This window comes from Vigna unguiculata, chromosome 11, assembly GCF_004118075.2.
Source record: "Vigna unguiculata cultivar IT97K-499-35 chromosome 11, ASM411807v1, whole genome shotgun sequence".
Classification (NCBI taxonomy): Eukaryota; Viridiplantae; Streptophyta; class Magnoliopsida; order Fabales; family Fabaceae; genus Vigna; species Vigna unguiculata.
This window is the reverse complement of record NC_040289.1, coordinates 8,505,037-8,518,562: the sequence shown is the minus strand read 5'-3', so window position 1 is coordinate 8,518,562 and position 13,526 is coordinate 8,505,037. Positions and strand designations below refer to the sequence as shown.

At 32.6% G+C, this 13,526-nt stretch overlaps 1 protein-coding gene across 1 annotated transcript; it reads right to left on the bottom strand.

Moving 5' to 3' along the window:
- Window positions 1-1,685: 1,685 nt before the first annotated feature.
- Window positions 1,686-13,201, bottom strand: LOC114170149 (probable E3 ubiquitin-protein ligase ZFP1). Its single transcript, XM_028055633.1, has 4 exons — window positions 13,082-13,201; window positions 2,221-2,373; window positions 1,954-2,118; window positions 1,686-1,820 (listed from the first exon to the last, which is right to left on the bottom strand). Exons 1-4 carry the CDS (start codon window positions 13,199-13,201, stop codon window positions 1,686-1,688), a joined length of 573 nt encoding a protein of 190 aa, XP_027911434.1.
- Window positions 13,202-13,526: the final 325 nt, after the last annotated feature.

The following is a 13,526-nucleotide window of genomic DNA, read 5'->3' as shown; positions in this document are numbered from 1 at the left end:
AAGAACTGTGGACAAAAAAGAGCAAATATATGTGTATTACGATGTGTAGATATTTCATTTTTGAAAGAAAAATGCTTAAATCTTGAAAATTCTTTAAAACATGATAATTTGTTGAATATTGATGAATTTGATTTAATTTCATGATTAAATATATCTTAAAGAAAATTATAGGTTTGGAAAATGATAAGCCAATTGACATTCTTAATTATATAAAAAGAATAATTTTTGTTTCAAATGCATATATAACTTATAGAATAATGTTAACAATTCCAGTGTTGGTCTCAGCTATCAAAGCTAAAGATAATAAAAAATTATTTAAGATTAATAGTGTCTCAATAAAGATTTAACTGATTAATCCTATTATATATTAAGAAAAAATGTTTAATGAAATTAATTATGATAATTTAATAAATAATTTTGCATAAAAAAATTTAAAAAATAAAATTTAAATAAAATGTTTTAATTTTTAAGTTTGTTTGGGGCTCCCAAATTTATTAAGTCGCCCACGCATTAATAGCTCCTCCCCTTAGGATTTAGTAACATTTGTTTATTTTGTTTAGTTATAATTTTTAAAACTGTTACTATGTCTATTCTAATAAAAACGTTACTATAGAAAATATTAACAATAATACTGCAATATTTTCTGAAGATGTTACCGCAGACAAATGAATTTACTGTATAATATCATTTTAATCGAATGTTACTGGTACTAAATTAATTAAATATAGAATGATTTGAAGATTAATAATAACTAATCTTAAGTTTTTCCTTTTTTATATATATTCTAATATTTGTAAAAGATTAAGTTTAAAATTTGGTTTTCTTTAAGTTTTTGATTTTCTTTTCACAATAATGTGTAATGATAAATAAAGATTATATCTTTTCGATATAATCAGTCATAAAAAGAATGAACTAGACGTAATTTACTCCAACCAATAAAAGAAAAAGGTTTTCATTACTTATATCAGTACACACTTAGACCTTAAAATTTGAAAAGTTCTTTTAAATTTGTAATATATTCTTTCCACTCAACGTATATAAAACTTATATTTTTTCAATAATTTAAAGTTTTTTATGATAATAAAAAAATATCCATTTATCATTTTAATAACTATTTTATTTTATCAAACAGGCTAATAGTTATATATAGTAAATTTCAACTTGCGAAATAAATATTATAAAAGCTTCAACAACCTTCCACAAGGATTCTGAACGAGGAAAAAGAAAAGTGAAAGTCTCATCCCATATTCATCCCCTAACGCAAATCGAAAGCTAAAATTTGCAATTTCAAAAATACTGTATAATTCTAATTCCAATTGTTTAAAAAAATGTACTTCAAGAATTAAGAAAGAAACTTCTTGATCAAGAAGCCAAATAATGTCCATTTGTTTCATACAAACTGATTTGATTATAATTCTATTTATAAGACTTTGCACATTAAACTAATTAAGACTATAAAAAAATTGTCACCAATATAAACAATTATTTTTATCATGCACTTATAGATAAAGACATTCAACAGAAAATTAAGAAAAAAAAATCAAGAATGTAATTAAATTTTAAACAACAATATAATAATAACAATGATCATAAAAACCGTAAATATTAAGTTTTTCACCATAACAATAATAACAAAAATATGAATTCATTGAAATAAATAAATTATGTGATTTTAGTTTCAGCTTCTATTCAATATTCAATGCTTTTGATTTGCAGATAGGACAAATATTTTTCTCATGTAACCATCTTCTTATACAATTTGCATGGTATTCATGTCCGCATTGAAGAATTCCAATCTCCTCTCTGTTCTTATATTCATCCTGTGAAATCATGCACAAACATTCCAATTAATAGGAGAAAGAGTAAAACTTGAATGAATAAGCTCAATCTAGTACATAAAAAAGACAAATAAACTAGAATTCTATAAAATATACACGTTGCTATATTTGATACCTGACATATTATGCAAATATCAGTCTCCCATTTTTCAGAAGTTGACTCCTCCAAGTCATTAGGTAATAGAAACATTTTTGTCCGCAATTGTCTTCCAGTAATGTCTTTTAGCAAACCCTTTTCTAAGTTGTCATTCCCATTTCGTTCACCTAACTCAAGAAGCTCCTGTTGTCCAATTTTGAATAGTTAGCAATTTAAAATTTTTCATAGTCACTAAGATTTTACTATTCTTAGAAAAATATATCAAATTATACATAGAGTACTTGCCTCATATGACAAGTTGTCAATGTCCATGCTCATATCACTTTGAGGATCAACCAGCGAAGAAGGTTCATGCATAGGACGAGAGAATGCCTGATATGACATGTCTACAATGTTCATGAGGATATCACTCTGAGGGTCATCCAATGGAGGAAATTCCTACATAAGAAAAAAGAATAATAAGTGAGAAAGAAAGTAGGCTTTTAAGAACTAGAAATTACCAAAAGTAAAGAGAATGACACATTACACGAAAGGCCGGAGGATGAAGATTATTTTGTATGGGCATTGAAGATCTTCTTGAATGATATGTTGTTGTTGGAATTCTATATGATGGAAGAATTGCTTGTTGAATGATTCTATTGTGGTGCCTTCTCCTTTCTCTAGTGAAATTATTAGAGTGATGCACTATAGATCTTCTGGAGCCTCCTCTTACTACTGGTGTATTCATATTAAACCCTCAAAGATCTTCTATTTCTTCAAAACCAAATAGAAGATGTGATCAAGAAAATTATAAAGAAAGACAAACAATGTTGAATGCTGGCAGAAAATGTATTTGGTGACAGCAAAAGAAATTTCAGAAATTTCTAAGCATTGTGTTGTTTGTAAATCTAATGTAAGATGGACTATTTATAAAGATCAAACTTTAATTAAGGAAAGAGGAAATATTTACTGTATGTTAAAGATAATTTAAGATCGAAAATCTAATTCCAAATCTTAAATATTCAGTTTATCTAAATTTTCAATTCAGTTTTCTTGATATAATAAATGATTAATTGCAAATATATTACGGGATGTATCACAGACAAAGATAAAGATGATAAGGAAAAAAGAAATCTTTATGATTAAGATTATTTAATTTTTTGAAACCTAAATCCAATTATTCGGTTTATTTGTGACATTAATTATTATTTTTAAATCTATGGTAAAAGTTAATTACCTATAAAGAAGATAATGACAAGAAGATAATGACAAGAGAAGAGACGGAGGAAAATCTTTATCCTTAAAGATAATTAATTTTTAAAATATAATTCTAAATTCCCCGTTCATATATGTTTTCGGTACAATTAATTATTACCTCTGATATTCATATAATTGGATTATTATTTTATTTAATCGTTATATTTCAATCAAATCCTAACAAATCAATACAAAATAAAGATGAAAGATATCTATCTCACCATTAAAAAAATGATAAAAATTGACTCAAATTAGTGACAAAATACGGTAGTCATGCTCGGTAATTGAATTAGTAAACAAATTTATTTCTTTAAAATAGTGACTAATTGGATGGTGCAAAAATAATGGTTTGCAGGTACTAAATGCCTTATTGTAATGCCAAAAATACCATTCAATTGTTCATGTAATATAACCCGTCAAATCCAATAATTATTATATCCATGAGTAAAAAAGTTTATGAAGGTAGAGGGGACTTTGTTTGTCGACTTTCATTGGCTGATATTTAAAATGAATAATTATTTATATCTTTTAATTATTACAAACACTACATATTCTGATATGGAATTTCCAATGATGTAAAAAATTTAAGTGATAAAAACAAAAATATATTAGAAGGATTAGGATAACGAATATAGACCGTTTTATTATTTAATATCTTTTAATATTGTACTCTTTTATTTAGATATTTGAATACTTCGCTACTTTGAAATTATTATTGATCGATCAATAAAACATGTTAGTTAATTATTTTGTATAGTTATATAATTTTTTATAAATTTTAAATTATATTAATGAGTAATTTTATACCACATAATATATATTGATGGGGAAAACAACAACAAACCATATACTAGATAATGCAGCGCATATAATTTTCTCTAATTTGCAAGAATCTATGAAGAGCAATAATCAAAGAGCAACAATAATAAATCACCCAAAGCACAAATAAAGGCACCAAAATTTTTAACGTGGAAAACCCCTCAAATCAAGGGTAAAAATCACGAGTCGTCCAGACCAAAGAAATAGCTTCACTATGATCAACAAGAGTACAAAAGAGTCTCAATCAATAGCACAAATTAGTGCCAACACCCAACCAAATAACAAAGCAACAAAGCTTTCAAATAGAGAAGAACAAGAGAGGAAAACCTCTACAAATCACTACTGCAGTGCGAAATTAATATCTCCCAACTCAGACCTCGTATCAAAGATCCGACCGGTCAGAATGAAGAGCAATGAGTTTCGAACCTGCTGTAAAAATTTCAGCCCGATCCAACGATGAACAAATCCGCAGCACCGATTCTACTGTGACAGCTTTGTGAAAAACGTGAACAAAATTTTCCCTCTACCTCTCCCTCTATGTGTTAAGGCTTTCAGTGTGTTCTGACTCTATTGTTCTGCCTCTCTCTTTATTTTATAGCCTCCTCTCCACTAGGTTAAGTGAGACATGGGCTTCTCAAATTTTGGGCCTTTTCTTCACATAGGAAGGGAGCCCAATACCCAACAAATCTCCCCCTCACAACTATGTGGAGATAACCGCCAAACCGGCGATCTCACAACAAACTTCAAACTTTCCTCTTGGCAATGCTTTAGTCATCATATCAGCACCATTATCATCTGTATGAACCTTTTCCAACTCCAACAACTTAGCATCCAAAGCATCACGTATCCAATGATACCTCACATCAATATGTTTGGATCTAGAATGAAAAGTTGGATTCTTACCAAGATGGATAACACTTTGGCTATCAACGAACAATGAATAATTATCTTGCCTAAAACCAAGCTCCTGCAAGAATTTCTTCAACCATAACAACTCCTTGCATGCTTCAGTAATAGCAATGAACTCTGCCTCTGTAGTAGACAACGCTACACACCTTTGTAGTCTTGATTGCCAAGCCACAGCTCCCCCTGCAAACTTTATCAAATAGCCCGAAGTGGACTTTTTGGAATCAATATCCCCAGCCATATCTGAGTCTGAGTAACCCATCAAAGTAGGTTTATCACCTCCAAAACAAAGCTTCATATCAACTGTACCATGAAGATACCTCAAAATCCATTTCACAGCATTCCAATGCTCTCTACCTGGGTTTGACAAAAATCGACTAACTGTACCAACAACATGTGCAATATCTGGTCTTGTACACACCATCGCATACATCAAACTGCCCACCGCAGATGCATAAGGAACTCTACTCATATTGGTCTTCTCAATTTCATTTGAAGGACTCTGTTTAACACTCAGTTTAAAATGAGTAGCAAGAGGAGTACTCACAACTTTAGCATTTTCCATCTGAAATCTCTGCAACACCTTCCTAATGTATTGCTCTTGTGATAGATAAATCTTCTTTTCTCTCCTATCACGTGAGATATGTATGCCAAGAATCCTTTTAGCAGCTCCCAAGTCTTTCATGGCAAAAGACTCGCCAAGTGTCTTCTTTAACCTGTCAATTTTGGAAATATCTTTCCCAACAATAAGCATGTCATCAACATATAATAACAGGATAATAAAGTCATCATTAGAAAAATTTTTAACAAAGACACAATGATCAGAAGTAGTCTTCTTGTAACCTTGCTCACACATAAAAGACTCAAACTTCTTATACCACTTCCTTGGAGCCTGCTTCAAACCGTATAGACTCTTCCTTAGTCTACATACATAATCTTCCTTGCCTTTAACAAGAAAACCATCAGGTTGCTTCATGTATATCTCTTCCTCCAAATTACCATGAAGGAAAGTTGTCTTCACGTCCATCTGCTCAACCTCCAAATCAAGAGTAGCAGCTAAACTTAGCACAGTTCTGATGGATGACATTTTCACCACAGGTGAGAAAATCTCATTGAAATCAACACCATTTTTCTGTCTGAAACCTTTCACCACTAATCTAGCCTTGTACCTTGGAAGCGTAGAATTTGAATCTTGTTTCACCTTGAAAATCCACCTAGTTTCCAATGCCCTTTTGCCCTTAGGCAATTTCACCAAGTCGTAAGTGTGATTATCATGCAAAGATTTCATTTCATCTTGCATTGCATCCAACCACTGTTTCTTCTCTTCACTATCCAAAGCCTCTTCAAAACACTCAGGTTCTCCACCGTCAGTCAAGGTTATGTACTCATCACAGGAATACCTTGTAGAAGGTTGTTTCTGTCTATTAGACCTCCTGAGTTGGACTTGAGGTGATTCAGGTATATCACCAAGATCGTCATCATCATCATGTTCCTCTTGAGCATCATCAATTGGAACCTCTACTCCACTTCCAACCTGTTGATCATCAACATCACCATGTTGCTCATTGTCTTGAGCTTCCGTTTCAACAGTCTCCAAATTGTGAGCGGACAACCTCATCGGATTACCATCAGTGAGATTACTATCTTTCTCGGGTGTGGTCTTCTCCACCTTATCAATGTCTTCAATGGTCTGGTCTTCCATGAATTGTACATCACGGCTTCTAACAAGCTTCTTCTCAACAGGATCATAAAACCTGTAGCCAAATTCATCCTCACCATAGCCAATAAAGATACATTGCCTTGTCTTTTTAACTAACTTGGATCTTTCATCCTTAGGAACATGAACAAATGCCCTGCAACCAAATACATGCAAATGATCACAGCTAACATTCTTACCAAACCAAATTTTGTCTGGCACCTCAGTATTCAAAGCAACTGCGGGACTGAGATTAATAACATGCACAACTGCAAGCAATGCCTCTCCCCAAAAGTGCTTAGGCAACTTTGCTTCTGAAAGCATACATGTAACCCTTTCAACCAAGGTCTTGTTCATCCTCTCCGCTAGACCATTCAACTGAGGAGTTTTAGGAGGAGTCTTCTCGTGTCTAATACCATGCTGCCTGCAATAAACATCAAAAGGTCCACGATACTCACCACCATTATCACTACGGATGCATTTCAGCTTCTTGCCTGATTGCCTCTCAACCATAGCATGAAATTCCTTGAACTTTTCAAGTACTTGACCTTTTCGCTGAAGAGCATAGACCCATAGCTTCCTGGAACAATCATCAATAAAAGTAACAAAGTAAAGTGCACCACTAAATGATTTTACCTTTAATGGGCCACAAACATCAGAATGCACCAATTCAAGCAATTCTAACTTCCTTGAGGGTGGATGCTTCTTAAAAGATACTCTGGTTTGTTTACCAGCCATGCAATGAGAACATTTCTCCAATTCTGCATTCCTCAATCCCATAAGCACATCCTTTTTAGCTAAGCAGTTAAGCCCTTTCTCACTTATATGACCAAGCCTCCGGTGCCACAAAGATGGCTCCATATACATAGCATTCACACTGTCTTTAGCAACCAAAGCTTTAGTCCAGTACAATTTAGATTGTTTCTCCCCTCTGGCCATAACCAAGTTACCTTTAGTGAGCTTCCATTTACTAGAACCAAAGTGATTGTCATAACCATAATCATCAAGCAACTGCACAGAGATTAAATTAAAACGGACATCCGGAGCATGTTTGACTTCTTTAAGCAACAACTGCACTCCCATGTTGGTTTGCAGGCAAACATCACCAACACCAATCACTTTAGACTCACCATCATTACCCATCTTCAACACTCCAAAATCACCAGAGGTGTAAGATGTGAAGAACTCCTTCCTAGGTGTAACATGCAGTGTAGCACCACTATCAATAATCCACATGTTCTCATCAGATACAAGATTAACGGACTCAAAGTCACGAAGAAGAACAAGATCACCATCTGTAGCAGTAGTGACACGATCACCATCATCATGGTCATTCTCTCTCTGCTTGCCCTTCTTGTCTTTGTTCTCCTTTTTCCACTTAAAATAGTATTTCTGAATGTGCCCAGTTTTATAACAAAAATGGCACTCTAAATTCTTGTATCTTGACTTGGACTTGCTCCTACTCTTCTCTCTACCACCTTTATGTTCCTTTTTCTGACTTCTCCCCTAGCTTCTGTAACAAGCATCTCAGACTGAGATGAAGAACCAATGCCTTCCTTCTCATCTCTTCATTAAGAGCACCGCTTTTTGCCATCTGAAAAGAAACAACACCATTCGAGACAGAGTTTGTAATTGAAACCCGAAATACCTCCTAAGACTCTAGTAGAGTATTAAGCAACCATAATCCCATAACTTCGTCATCAAACTTTATGCCCATTCCTGACAATTGATCTAGGAGCCCTTGAAACTCATTTAAGTGATCAGAAATAGAAGAATTCTCCCTGTACCTCAAATTCATCAAGCAATTTAACAAATACAATTTATTATTGCCCGACTTAGAAGCATACAAAGACTCAATCTTCTCCCATAAAGCTCTGGCATGTGTCTCATTAGCAATATGATTATAAACATTATCTTCAACATATTGCCGAATAAAACCACATACCTGTTAGTGCTCAAAGTCCCATTCTTCTTCAGACATAGAATCTGGCTTCTGTGTAGTAAAGACCAGAAGATGCAATTTCTTGACAAATAATAAATCTTTCATCTTGCCCTTCCACAAATGATAATTTGTACCATTCAAAGCAACCATCTTTACATTTTCCTCCATCATTCAAACAAGTAAATATAGCCCAACCAAGAGCTCTAATACCACTCTGATGGGGAAAACAACAACAAACAATATACCAGAGAATGCAGCGGGTATAATTTCCCCTAACTTGCAAGAATCTATGAGGAGCAATAATCAAAGAGCAGCAATAATAAATCACCAAAAGCACAAATAAAGACACCAAGATTTTTAACGTGGAAAACCCCTCAAATCAAGGGTAAAAACCACGAGTCGTCCAGACCAAAGAAATAGCTTCACTATGATCAACAAGAGTACAAAAGAGTCTCAATCAATAACACAAATTAGTGCCAACACCCAACCAAATAACAAAGCAACAAAGCTTTCAAATAGAGAAGAACAAGAGAGGAAAACCTCTACAAATCACTGCTGCAGTGCGAAATTAATATCTCCCAACTCAGACCTCGTATCAAAGATCCGACCGGTCAGAATGAAGAGCAATGAGTTCCGAACCTGCTGTAAAAATTTCAGCCCGATGCAACGGTGAACAAATCCGCAGCACCGATTCTACTGTGACAGCTTTGTGAAAAACGTGAACAGAATTTTCCCTCTCCCTCTCCCTCTATGTGTTAGGGCTTTCAGTGTGTTCTGACTCTATTGTTCTGCCTCTCTCTTTATTTTATAGCCTCCTCTCCACTAGGTTAAGTGAGACATGGGCTTCTCAAATTTTGGGCCTTTTCTCCACATAGGAAGGGAGCCCAATGCCCAACATATATTATATTTTTATTAAGTATATTATTTTTTTCGCAAACAATTAAAATTAAAGAATAATATTATTAGTGACCAAAAAGTTTTCACTAAATTATGCAGAAATTGGTGACTAAATTGATTATGGATTAAGATCAATAAATTAGTTACTAAATTGATCACCAAATTAGTTACTAATTTCAGTCACTAAATCAGTTACTTATTTTAGTCATGGTCGCTGAATTTGGTGACTAAAGCGACTATTAATTTCGGTCACTAAATTGTTCACCATACATCAATGACCAATGAAATGGTAACCAATATGAGTATTTTTAAAATAACAAATGGTGACCAATATAAAAAAGCTTAAACAAGTAACTTTTGACTTAACATGAATATTTTTAAAATAACAAATCATTCTTGACTTAAGACAAATACAATGTTTTAACACTTGCAACTAATGATTATCCTTGATGTCTTTTTTAAGGACAATTGTTAAGGGGGAAATTGTTGCAATTGTTAAGGAAGAAATTGTTGCGATTTGCACAATTGTCTTGTAACAGATGCTAGGTGAGTTCTTAGTTATAACTTTTGCCCTAATGGTAAAAGCTTAATCCAACAACTACTTGAGTCATAATGGGTCCAATGATGATTAAACCTACTCCTATCTAGTGTAAACAGTACCATTACATTAGTGGTTACATTTTCTTGAAAAAATCTATTGCTAAAATAAATGACACCCGAGACGATGCTTATATTTATATTTATGACATATATGTTTAAAAACAATTTGATTACGTCATACAGAAGCAATATTATTTTTATATTTTTAAAGTTTAATCAAATTAAAAGCAATATTATTTTTATATTTTTAAAGTTTAATCAAATTAAATAAAACATTTTATATTTATATTTTTATAATGAAAATATTTTCTATTATAAGCTAGGTAGATGAAGTATGCAATTAGTTGTAAAAGCTTATTTTATTGAATAAATAACTTGGTTGTTTATAAAGCCAAGCAAAGAAACGGAAAAATCGCTCGTGATTCAATCACGACTACAATTAAGAAAAAGAATCACGACTACAATCAAGGAAAGAATCTAGAAACAAGAAATAATTGCTGCTAAATAATAGGAATTATTTTATTCTAATAACAATAAAACTCTAACAAATCCCCTCTTAGACCGAACTATTTTACACATTTCGTTTATTTTCTTAAACTTATACATTTCCAATCTTTTTCTAAGCTCGTATATACCTCCAACTTCAAAGGCCTTTGTCATGATATCAACCAATTGATCTTTGGTCTACAATGTATTAGTTCCACCTCTCCTTGATTTGCTAACTCTCTAAGAAAAAGAAATTGAACGTGAATGTGCTTACTTTTACCATGCATAACAAGGTTCTTGGACAATTTAATTACTGAACTATTATCACAAAAGATAACACATTTATTTTGCTTCACTCTTAGCTTTTCATGAATGCGGAGCATCCAATTGCTTTAAGCTGCACAACCCGCTGCAGAAATAAAACCAACCTCAATGGTAGACAATGATACAACTGGATGCTTCTTCGAACTCCAAGCAACTAACCCATTTGACATTTTAAAAACATATACTGAGGTGCTCTTTCAATCTTCGAAATTTGCACCATAATCACTATCACAATAAGTAGTCAAAACCTTCCATGCTTCGCGTGTATAGAACATCCCCATATTAGTAGTTCATCTCAAGTAACATATAACCCTTTTCACAGCTTGTTGATGCATCACTGTGGAATTCTACATGAAACGAGCGACCAGACTTACAACATGCATCAAGTCTGGTCTTTGTCGCAACCGAAATCGTGATGGGCCAACGAAGCAAAAATAAAATTTGTAAAAATAGAGTTTGAAGTCGTCACATAGTTTATTTTGGAAAACTTTAAAAACCAAAAAAGATAAAACAAGGTATGCGAAAAACCAGATTTTGGGTCCGAGAGTCGGTTACGCGTGGGAAAGGTATTAACACCTCACAACGCCCGTCTTGAGACGCTACCTTTAATTAAATGTGCAAAAGTTATATGGTTTTTCAAAATATTTATTTTCCCAAAATATAATAATAAATGAATTTACAAAACAAAAATATTTTTTTGTTTTTTGAGTCCGACAATGATTAATCCTCGCTCCTACCTATCTCCATTTACAATGGAAAATCAGGATTACGTAGTTCTTTTACAAAAAAACTATTTGGAAAATGGTTTGAATTTTTTGATATTTTTGAAAACTTTTTTATTTAAATTTTTCGTATTTTGAATTATTTTAAATTGGTATATGTGACGCGAGTGGCCAGACAGACAGTTGAAATAAATTCTTTTCTTTTTATCTTTTATTTTTTTCATTAATCATTTATAAATTTTTAATATTTTTAAAGTTATTTAAAAGTGGATGTGGATGTCATGAGCAAGATAAATATTAAAAAGTAAACAAAGAAAGCTATTTTTTATTTTTAGATCATCTATTTATACTTTTTAGAAAAAAAACAAAAGTTAAATTGATGTTATGCGACGCGAGCGGTCGAGCAGACACTAAAAAAAGGGAAAAAATATTTTTTTTATGATTAAAGAAATGAAAATTGGAAAAACTAAATCAAAAGATGAAAGAACTGAGAGTGATGTACCTTCAAAAATTTTCAATATCTCCTCACCTTTTCTCTTTTCTTTTTTCTTGCTTCCTTTTCTAATATTTTTGTGTTTGTTTTTCCCATAGAGATAAAGATGAGAGGTGTCTATGTGGGTGGTAATGAGAGAAAGAGAGAGTGTAGAGAAAGATGAGAGGTTTCTTTTTTTTTCCACCTCCTTCAATATGTTTTTTTTGAAAGAGAAATAAAAAGGAGGTGTGTGTGGGAGTGGTGATGGGAAAGAATTAGAGAAGTATATAAAATATTATTTTTCAGTCATGATAGAGTGCGTATTTATACTCACACCTTGCAATATCAATGCAATCTCAGCCTTAATTGTAATGAACAATATAAGGAAGGAATTGGTCATGATCTTATATCGGAGCAAATCAGAGCACAAAATCAATCCCTATTAGTAATATTGATTCTTATCATTTAAAGAGATATTACTTCTGATGAGTAGAATCATATCACTAATTTCTCTATTAGGAACAAAGGGTATAAAATATTTGAGTTGTTGGGCTCATGAAAATGAGCGTGATAACAAATAACAAATTGGGATCTTCATTCTTTTTCCTTTTTTTTCTTTTTTCCATCTTTTTTTTTTAAAAAAAATTAAAGTTTGAAAAAGCTTTGAAGAAAATTTTGTTTCACATCTTTTTATTTTTTTTAAAATAAATTTATTCACCCGGATGAAATTGGGTGTTGAGAGCTGCCCCTCTTTACTTATATTTTACTAGATAATATGAAAAATTTGACTTTTTCATATTATCGTAATAAAAGATAAGTAAAGATAAAAACACTAATTTCGGTCGACTTTCAAAAGAAGACAAAATTGAAGACAAACTTGACCATTCCAAAGGAGATGGTCTGTATCTTAAAGAAAAGAACTAGGAGACCATTATCAAGTAGAGGGTCTCCATCCGACACACCATTTTTTTTTACTTTTTGGAAAAAAAAATTAATTAGACCAATCCTGTGGAAAGGGTCTGTTCATAGGATTCAGTGACCATTACCATGTAAAGGGCCTCTGTTTGAAAATCCACATTCTGTTTGTAAATTGACTTTTTGAAAAAGAGATTAGACCAATCCCGAGGAGAAGGTCTATATCCAAAGGATTCGATGACCATTACCATGTAGAGGGTCCCGATCCGAAAAATCACTTTGTTTTATTATTTTCTTTTTTGAATTTTTGAAAAAACAGATTAGACCAATCCCGAGGAGAGGGTCTATATCAAAAGGAAATAAATCAATGACCATTGCTTTGTAGAGGTCTTGATGTGACAAAGAAATCAATTACCATTGTCGTGCAGAGGGCCTTAATGGAAAGAAATCAATGACCAGTGCCTCACAGAGGGTCTTTATGTAAAGAGATCGATGACCAGTGCCTCACTGAGGGTCTTGATGTGACAAAGAAATCAATTGGCGTAGAGGGCTTGATGTCAAGAAATCAATGACCAG